General features: G+C 50.9%; 1 protein-coding gene across 1 annotated transcript in view; it reads right to left on the bottom strand.

The window, feature by feature from the left end:
- The window catches only part of LOC105542587 (cytochrome P450 2A13-like), a 7,780-nt gene extending 2,398 nt beyond the window's left edge, over positions 1 to 5,382 (bottom strand). Inside the window, exons 1-7 of the mRNA XM_011984188.1 lie at positions 5,203 to 5,382; positions 4,763 to 4,925; positions 3,701 to 3,850; positions 3,302 to 3,462; positions 1,958 to 2,134; positions 1,052 to 1,193; positions 270 to 586 (exon numbers count right to left, since the gene is read on the bottom strand). Of these exons, the coding sequence (XP_011839578.1) occupies positions 270 to 586; positions 1,052 to 1,193; positions 1,958 to 2,134; positions 3,302 to 3,462; positions 3,701 to 3,850; positions 4,763 to 4,925; positions 5,203 to 5,382 (1,290 nt within the window). The remainder of the gene's footprint in view (positions 1 to 269; positions 587 to 1,051; positions 1,194 to 1,957; positions 2,135 to 3,301; positions 3,463 to 3,700; positions 3,851 to 4,762; positions 4,926 to 5,202) is intronic.
- Between the last annotated feature and the right edge of the window lie 4,705 nt (positions 5,383 to 10,087).

Genomic DNA, 10,087 nt, shown 5'->3' with positions numbered 1-10,087 from the left:
GTCCTCTGAGAAAGGAGCTTTGGGGGATAGAAGGTTCATGTCTCTGAAACAGGAAGTTTGGGAGACATGGGGTCCATGTCCTGCTAGGCAGGGTGTTTGGGGGACCTGAGACTTGTGTCCCTAAAGCAAAAGGCCTAATGGAAAGGGGGCTCCTGTTTCTTAAGACAGGAAGTTTGGGAACATGGGGTTGATTCTCCTGACACAAAAAGTCTGGGGAGATGCAGAACTCAGGAGTCTCTAAGTGGGAAGGTGGAATGGATGTGGTGGTGGGGGAAGTCCTTTTTGACTGATTGAGGGAGTGGGACAGGGTCTAGAAAGCTTCTAATGGGGGTGAGATGCTGCGGACATAGAGAGGGGCTGGAACTCCCTGTAGTCTGGGGGGGTGGGGAGGATAGCACCTTAGGGAGGAAGAAATCCCGAAACTTGGTGTCCTTGTTGACCCTGCGGGCCAAGCCCATGGGGATCACGTCTCCAAATCTTTGGATCTCGTGGATCACTGCCTCCATGTAGGGCATCTTGACCCGGTCCTCAAACTTGGGCTGCCGGTTCTTGCCGATCACTCTGTCAATCTCCTCATGGACCTTGGCTTGGGGAGGAGGGGGAATGTGTTTAGGTATCTAGGGGTCTCAGGGCAGGGATGATAGTCTGAATAGGTGAAATGGGGTGGATGACATGTCTCCCCATATGATACAGAGGTAGATCATTCATAACAGACCTCAGCCATTCTCATTGTTGGAGTAGAATCCTGTTAACCAGACTGTGCCAGAATCACAGGGGAGGCACAGAGAGGAACTCAGGGGATGATCCGGAGGAGTGGGTAGCGAGGCACTCAGTGGGCTTGGGACAGGAGTGACTGACCAATCACTGCAGACATTTTCAATATTTTATGAACTAGTGAGACTCAGCTGATGCCTGTCAGCTGAATATTGTCCTGTCTGTGGACAGCAAAGCATGTCCCACCTGGGATCTGGGACAGGTGGGGACATTGCACCAGGGTCAGTGGAGTTTTGAGGGTCTGGGGCTCTCTACTTCCCTCCCCCTCCAGCCTTACCCTCCACCTCTGGGTGCTTCATGAGCAGCAGGAAGCCATAGCGCAGGGTGGTGCTGACGGTCTCGGTGCCCGCAATGAAGAGGTTCAGCGTGGTCATCATCAGGTTTTTCAAGTAGAACTCCGTGTTGGGGTTCTTCTCCTCCTGCAGGGAGAGGGGGCTTTAGGCCAACCTCACTCCTCTTGCCCTCAGGGCCCTTCTAGGGCTTTTCCTTTGGATCTACCTCTCTTTGGTCCGGACCAAAAATGGAAAGAGGGACCCTAGATCTACCAGACTCGCTCCAGGTTCCAGCCCTTGCCCTGGCTGCTGGCTTTGCCCAAAATGCTCTTCCTTCTCACCTTCTTTACCTTGCTGACCATCTGTCCTTTAATTATCAACTTAGCTGTCATTTTTTTTTTTCTTATACTGACTTGGTGTTGCTAAGTTGCACAGTCCGGACTCGAACTCCTGGGCTCAAGGAATCCTCCAGGCTCAGCCTCCTGAGTAGCTGGAACTGCACATGCACATGGCCATGCAGGCTCATTTGTTACTTTTAAAAGAATTAATTTTTTTTGAGACAGGGTCTCATTCTGTCACCCAGGCTGGAGTGCAGTGCCGTGATCTTGGCTCATTGCAACCTCTGCCCCACTGGGTGCTACCATGCACAGCTAATTTTTGGATTTTTAGTAGAGAGGGGGTTTCACCGTGTTGGCCAAGCTGGTCTCGATTTCCTGACCTCAGGTGATCCACCTGCCTCGGCCTCCCAAAGTGCTGGGATTACAGGTGTAAGGCACCGCGCCTGGCCAATTGTGAGGATTATTATGATGAGGGCTAATTTGAATGGGCCTGTGTTTTCTGCCCACCCCACTCCCAGTCTGATTTCCCCCTGCCTGGCTTTGCACCTCCCCGCACTGGCTGCTGGGGTGTACCTCCTGCATGCGGATGAGAAAGGAGTCGATGAAGTCCCGTGGGGAATTGGGATCCAGCGTGCGCTGGTTGTGCTCCACCTTCTTGGCTATGAAGTCCTCCAGCCCTTGCAGCTCCTTAAAGGCCTGTTGCTGTGGTCCTGGCAGGTGTTTCATCACTGAAGAGAACATCTCATGGAGCTGGGGTTGCAGAGAGAGGATGGGAGGAAAGGACAGTTGTCAGGGGCCAGGAGCTGATGGGAATGGGACTTGTTTCATAGCAAGGAAGGAACTGAGTTAACGGCATCTGTCCAGGTGTTTAGGTATTTCAGTGGGGTTGGATGGGAACTTATATCTCAGTTTTCATGTGGATTAGGTGCCAGGGCCACGGTCTAGTAATTTAGGTGAGAAGAACTGAGGCATATATCTAGGTTTCAGGTATTTAAATGAGGCTGGATTGGAGCACGCATCTAGGTGTTCAGATATTCAAGTGGAATTGAGTTGGAAGACACCTCTTCAAGTGTTTAGTTACTCAGGTGGGGCTGGTATGAGGGGAGTGTCATCTGTCTAGGTATTTAGGCATTCAAGTGGGCTTGGTTGGAGACAACTACCCAGATATTTATTGGGTCTGGATTGGGGGCTTTTGTTCAGGTGTTCAGGTATTAAAGCGGTGCTGGTGAAGATGTTAAATGGAGGGGATACCTGTTCAGGTGTTTACCTATCCAAGTGGGATGCATTGGGGGCACCTCTGTAGGATGTGTGATTGGAAAGTGTTGGGGAACACTTATTTGGGTGTCTGGGGAATAATCTGTCTAGATATTTATGTATTTAGGGTGTTGGTTAGGGCAGCTGTTGATGTTTTCAGGTATTTAAGTGGGTGAAGTAGAGAGTGCTTGGCCAGATATTCCAGTGGGCTAATTTGGGACATTTGTGTAGATGTGAAATGATTATGATGGGCTGGATTTTGCAGCACCAGGTGTTCAGGTATGCAGGAGGCGGGTTGAGGCAGTCACTTGTCCAGGTGATAAAATATTCAGAAGAACAGGGTAGGGAGCCCCTGTTACAAATTATGGTTAAGTTGGGGATGGGAACACGTGCCCAGGTGAGAGAGCTGAGTTGAGGGTTTGCATCCTGCCGGCAGGCTCTGTTCTGGGGAGCATCTGTTGAGCTTTTCAGGTGTCCTTGGAAACTGGGTATTGGGCACCCATCCTGGGTTCTGTTGCAACTGCCCAGTTGTCCAATATTGGGGGCTGATTTTGAGGGGACACTGTCTGGAGGGGGATGGGAGTTTGGGCCACCTGTCTCCAGGTAGGGGAGCAGCTGACTGGTTGCGGTAGGGGCGTCAGGGGCCGGTCTGCAGCCGGTTACCTGCCCCGTGGAGGTTGACGTGAACTGGAAGATTGCCAGCATCATGCCCAGCAGTGACAGGAACTCTTTGTCCTCGTAGTCAAAGCGGTCCCCAAAGACAATGGAGCTGATGACATTAGAGACGGTGCGACTCAGGAAGAAGGTGGGATCGATATTGGCGCCTGCAGATGTGGCCGGAGAAGAGGGTCAGGGAGAGAGTCAACTCAGAGGCCTGGGGAGAGTCAGAATTCCGGGAGGCAGGGCCCTGTTGAGCCAAATTCCCAGCGCCAGACTCCAGGGCTGGAAGTGCGGGGGCCTTTCCCCACCTAGTCCCCATCCTCAGGCAGAACGCGCGCGCGGGGGTCCCTAGCCCTGGGCGTTTTCCTGCTCTTGCCCCCGCACTCGGGGTCCCCTGCTCACCGTGCGTGTCCCGGAGGGCCACGGTGAGGAAGCCCGCCTCCTCCTGGATGCGCTCCTCGATGCCGCGCTTGCCCACCCCGAAGTCCCGCAGGGTGGCGATGGCGAAGCGCCGGAGCTGCTTGGCGCGCTCCCCGTTGCTGAAAACCACGCCTGGGGAGGTGAACGTGGGGGTGGAGAGAGGTCAGGGGGCGGTGAGGGCAGGAGCAGACCAGCTTCAGGGGTCTCCCCAAGGGTGGAGCAGAGAGGGAGTGGGGTGGGAGAGAGATGGATTCAGCGCGAGTGCCCAAGAGAGCTGCAAACTCAGTCAGAGAAACAGAGAGAGAGAGAGACACTGACTGGGTAGAAAGAATAAGAGAATCAGAAGAGAAGCAGAAAGTTGAGACAGACAGATGCCCAGAGAAACAGAGGATTAGGGGGACACTCCATGGAGGAAGGGAAGGAAGTGGGGAGAGAAAAAGAGAGATGGAGGAAGAGGATGGAGGGAGGGGAAGTGAGATATGGGGAGATCTGGGAGGAGGAAATAAAAATGGTGAAAGATTCTTAAGCTGAGCTGAAGGAGAGAAAAAAATACGGAGACAGAAACAGAGAGGATCTGGAAGGAAGAGAAACTGTTACCAGGAGATGGAGGCTGGAGATGTGGAAGTTTGAATACCATGAAATCCTAAGCCAGAGGAAGAAGTGGGAGAGGGAAGCGGAGAGAGGAGAAACACCGAGAAGCACAGAAGCTGAGAGTGACAAAAAGACAAATGAAGGCAGAGGACCAGGGTTGGAAAACAGAAACCCGGGATGTCCTCAGAGATGAAGAGAGGGGAAATAGGAGACTCCAGTGAGAGAGAACAAGGAGATGGAGGCAGAAAGAGGCAGGGAGGAATCAGGACGGGGACGCTGGAGACAGCTGAGGGATACACATGGAGAGGCCACAATGAAGGGAGATGGAGAGATAAAACCAGACCAGGGTCTCTGCCATAGCCTCCAGTGGATAGGAGAGTCAGGGAGAAGGCTGGGGACACTGAGACCATTGTGTTCTCTTGGCCACCTTCCCCCTCTTGGGCACCCCCTCACCATAGCCTTTGAAGACCCAGTTGAAGGTGGCCTGCTCGCCTCGCCCGCTGAACTCCTCAGCCTGGTCCACCAGAGCCTCCTTGACGGCATCATGTCCGCACAGTACCACGACCCGCCGGGGCCCCAGGTGAAGGGTGAACACCGGGCCATAGCGCTCACTGATCTGATGGAGGCGGGTGGGAGAGGTTAGAGGGAGCAGCCCCCACTCTGAATGGGCCCAGCACGGAGATGTCAAGTACTGGGATCCTTCGTCCCCAGGTTCTCACAGTCAGGGAGCTGGACATCCCAAGATCCTGTCTTTCCTGGCTAGGACCCTGATGATGAATCTCCAAAACTCCCTTTCCTGAGACTCTGGTCCACAGTGGTCAATCCCCGCCACAAAGCCCCAGCCAGCTGGGCAGCCCCCACCCTGTGCCACCCATCTCCCTGCCTTGGGACACCTTCATGATGGAGTTGTACATCTGCTCTGTGTTCAGCTGCAGGTAGTTTCCAATGAAGGGCAATGGGGTGGGTCCTGGAGGCAGCTTTCCCTTGCTCTTCCTCTGCTGCCAGACAGACATCAAGACTATCACAGTCAGGCAGGCCAGCAAGGCCACCAGGAGCAGCCCTGAGGCCAGCATGGTGGCAGTGGGATGATCGATGGTGACGGCTGGGGTGGTTTGCCTTTATACTGTCTGAAAAAGAGGGGTGGACTTTGGCTGATTACACAATCACCTCATTTCACCTCCCCACTACACCCCCCACCATGAATCCCGCCTAGCTTGGGACGCAGCCAATAAGGGAGGAGGAGGGGGACCACAGGGCAGTTGAACAGAGAGGGGGCCTCCAGACTCAATCTGTGGTACTTCGGGAAGGGTGCCCTAGGGCTGTGGATTTAGGAGGGGGCAACAGATAAACTGTAGAACTGAGGAGTTTGGAATATTTGCACAGGGGAGCACTTGGGCTTTGGATTTGGGTTCTGAGAGTGAGAATACACCTCAAAGTTGTGGATTTGGGGGTTCCAGGGGAGAGAAATCCAAAGGTCTGTGTTTTATTGGGGTGAGACAAAAGTGTGGCTGTGCATTGGTGGTCTTCTGGTGAGGAGGATGCAGGGTTAAGGGTCTCAGGAAAGGGGATTCCAGACATATGGACTTGAGAGACTTTGGGCTAGGAAGACCCAGGGTGTGGGTGTGGAGTTTCTGGGAGGAGGAGTGTGTAGCAAGCCCAGCAGCTCTTCCCAGAAAGCCCAGGAGCTCCTCCCAGAAAGCCCAGGGGCTGACGATTTTGCTTTGGTCCAGAGCTGTCTCTTGATGCACAGAATCCTCACTGGAACCTCAGAGTGAGGCCAGGATGGGTGCCATAGAACCTCCACTGCCCATCTCTGGTTGGGAAAGGGGTGGAAGACCGGATCCGTATTTCAGGGGAACTTTCCCCACACTTGGAGGAGAGTGCCTCGAGTTATCATTTGGCAGAGGGATTGGCCAGGTGTGGAGAAATAGTAATAACAACCCCCAAATGGTGGAAAAAACTCATGTGTCCCAAGGGTTGTAATTTACAAAGACCTCCACTGGTTTCCAACCCAGATCCTTAGGAAAACCCACTAGATTGATTGTATGATTCCTATGAATATTATTATTGTTATTTATGTTTCTCATTTTATATAAGGGTCTACAGAGGACAGAAAACAGACCGTGGGCAGGGGACGTGCGTGAGTGGCCCTGAACTCCCATCTCTCCTCCTCTGCGTCCTTAGTTCCACTTTGTGGATTTGATTTTCCTGCCAGTGGAAAGAGTGTATTTAGGAAGAGAAGATCATATTTGAGGGTGAGTTAAATCTCCTTTAAGGGTGATTCCTGCTTTGTCAGGGGTTACTACTATTAGCAGGCAGAGGGAACAATAAGAGAAGAGATTGGGGTAAACTCCAGTGTTAGGCACAGAGGCAGAGCCTGGGGTGGGTGGGAGTGGAGAAGGGATGAGTAGCCTCCTGTCCTTCCCTCAGGGAAATTTTTCCTTGGTAAACAGGACAGTTACCCTTTGGTGAGCACGGTCGCATATGGGAAGATCAAGTCTAGGTGTGTATGACCTGGTTGAATCTTTGTAACAATGAGGTTGGTTCATCATCATCCTCATTTTGAAGATGAGCAGATCTGGACTCCATAAATCCTCTTGAGTGAGGTCACACAGGGAGTAAGTGAGGGAGCTGGGATGTGAACTCTCTCCTCGTCCGCCTTCATTGACTGGCCTAGATCACCCTGGGAGTCAAGTGCTGGGCAGGCTTAGCAGGAGGTGGGTGCTGAGACTGGCATCAGCAGTGGACACAGGGATGACACTGGCGGGTTCTGATATCAGCCTCAGGTACGGCCAGGGAGGGGAGGCATCGTGTTGGCTTTGGGACTGCCCCCAGGTGTACTCGAGGATGGGAAAGAAGTTGGCACTGAACTTGACACTAGGAGAATATTAAAGTGATGTTTGGTGCCAAGAGGGCTCTGTGTGTTGTCTCAAGTGTCATTGAGGGCATAAGAGTGTCCTGCTTCAGGAAGGTATAAGAGTGGCACCATATAGGATGTGAGGTTGGTTCCATTGGGCTCTGACTTGAGCATGAGGCAGGTGCTGAGATTGGTCCTATGTGGGCCTGAGATGAGCCTCAGCCAGATCCTGAGAGGGGCTCCAGATGGCCACAGGACAGGCTCTGATGTTTGGACCCTTGAGGGTTGCACCTGTCCTCAGGGTCACCAACTTTGGACAAGGGGAGGTGGGTGAGGTTGGCACCCCCAGGACTGACATCTTCCTGAAAGTGTTCTGGGATGCTGAGCTCTGAGACCTGTGTGGAGGGAGCAAAGGTCAGAGAACAAGGTGAAGAGAGAAAAGTTGTTTGTTGATTTTGGAGGGCAAGAGGTGGGAAGGAGGATTAACACCAGCTGGGCAGATATCAATCCCTCTAATCCTGGTCACCAGCCTGCACTTGGGCCTGGCCCCTCCTTTTCCTTCTTGTTTCTTAAAAAGGTGGGAGACAGACATTTGGGGAGTTTGTTTCTCAGTGATGTTGGCACAGGGAAGGGCACTGAGTGGTCAGCAGGCTGCCATGACCTGGCCACGGAGGGGTGGGGGTAGACAGGCTGGGGGAACTCCAGTATTTGTGCACATAGAGGTCAATCGATGTTGGACTTGTTGATTACCCTGGAGCATAGAGTGAGAGAATGGTGTCTGAAATCGTGTGGGGTGGACTTGTCCTAGTGTGCAGTGTCTTGGGTACAGGCTTTCAGAGTGAGTTAGTGACGAACCCAGGAAGATCCCTTTTCTTTGCTGGGCCTCAGTTTTCCTTTTTGGACGGATGGTACAATGATTTAGGCCTGGATTGGAATCCTAACCTTATCCTTTATTTTTTGTGTGGCCTTGAACAGCTGACTTCATTTCTCTGAGCCTTATGGAGCCAAGAACAACTCCTACCTCTTTGGCTATTTAGGGGAGAAGTATATGTGTTAATGCAGATGAGGTACATGGCAGTAAGTGCTCAATGAATAGTAGTTGTTCTCGTTAATCTGTAGGATGAAATGGATGGATGAGATGTTCCCTAAGCACCTTCCCTGCTTTTACATTCTCTAGTCTAAAGCTCCCAAATCTTTTCCTTTGGGAAGGAGGGAAGGGACAGAGTCTTTCGGAACCTCTTTCCCCATCCCTTCCTCAGCACAGCCAAGATTTACCCCATGGAGCTGTGAATAGGAAATTAATCCTTCATGGCCTCCTGGAGCGTGGTGCTGAGTTCGGCAGTATCTGCAGAAGGACAGGCCAGCATTAGACTCTCAGGTTATTCTGGTTGGCCCTGGAGCCCTGCACAGGACTTTGCCCACCTGTCTGTCTTGGATCCTGTCTTTCTATTTTTCTCTTTCTCCTTTGCCATGTTTTCCTCATTTATACAACTGTCTGTGTGTCATTCTGGGTGCATGCTTGTAGTGTCTATGTGCATGTATGTTTCAGTATGTCCCTGTTGATACATGAATTTATGTGTGCACTAGGCTTTGTGGGGTGTATGTTTGTGTTTGATAATGGGTATCCATTCCAACTTATGTCTACACATGCACATGTGTGTGTGTGCCTGACGGGGTGTGCAACTGTTTCTCAATGCTTGCCAATTTTTGTGTGTGTCTCTGCATACAGCATGTGTGTACACATGATTTAGGGGTGTCTACGATGTGCATTTCTGTGTAAAACAAAATGTATGCTGCATATTCATATTTGTGTGTACACATTCACAACACATTCACATATAAGTATGTGGATGTTTTCATGTGTGCATTCAGGTGTCTGTATGCAGGCTTGTGGGCCATGTTGTATACATGTGAACATCTGATATTTTCCTGTGCTCGTCTGTGTTTGGATTAAAACAGTCCTAGCCCAGCTCCATTTATCTGCTTGAAGAAAACCCCAGAACTGTAGGAATCTTTTTATGAGCATAATCTTAATTAAACTCATTGCCAAGACCGTGAGGTTGGCTTTATCATCTCCATTTTGCAAATGAGTTAGGCAAGGACCCAAAAGTCAGTTGTAAGTGACTTGGTTCTGCATTTCACAGCTAATGAGGATAGAGTCTTAGTATGGTCTTGTGTGACGGTATATATATGTATATGTACACACACATCTATATATATACACACATACACATATATATGCATATACATATATATACACATATACGTATATATATACATAAACACACACATACGCACACACACATATATATATTTTGAGATGGAGTTTTGCTCTTTTGCTTTTGTTGCCCAGGCTGGAGTGCAATGGTGCGACCTTGGCTCACTGCAACCTCTGCCTCCTGGGTTCAGGTGATTCTGCAGCCTCAGCCTCCTGAGTAGCTGGGATTACCACCACCATGCACAGCTAATTTTTGTGTTTTTAGTAGACATGGGGTTTCACCATGTTTGTCAGGCTGATTTCAAACTCCTGACCTCAGGTGATCCGCCCACCTTGGCCTCCCAACGTGCTGGGATTATAGGTGTGAGCTACCACGCCTGGCTGTGAATGTAAATTTCGTGCTGTTAACCACCACTTGGACTGCCAGGTCCCGCTTGTTTTTCTTTATGAAACATTAGAAAAACTGCTTGTAATCTCTTGTGTTTCTTCAAATACTTCTGTGTAAACATGTAACAAAAGGTTTCAAAATGTTAGAAGAAAGTCTTTTAATAGGAGGGAGACTTGACCTTCTGTAGTGTTTGTACTCTTTGGAACCTTAATCAAAGACGTAGCTGGCCAGTGTACCCCTCAGGCCATTGGCAATGAAGCAGTGGGGGAGTTGGGGTACCAGTGGTTGTGGTCAGAGAATGAAATGTCTGTGTTT

The sequence above is a fragment of the Mandrillus leucophaeus genome, unplaced genomic scaffold (assembly GCF_000951045.1).
Source record: "Mandrillus leucophaeus isolate KB7577 unplaced genomic scaffold, Mleu.le_1.0 Scaffold106, whole genome shotgun sequence".
NCBI lineage: Eukaryota > Metazoa > Chordata > Mammalia > Primates > Cercopithecidae > Mandrillus > Mandrillus leucophaeus.
This window is presented reverse-complemented; position numbering and strand designations above follow the sequence as displayed.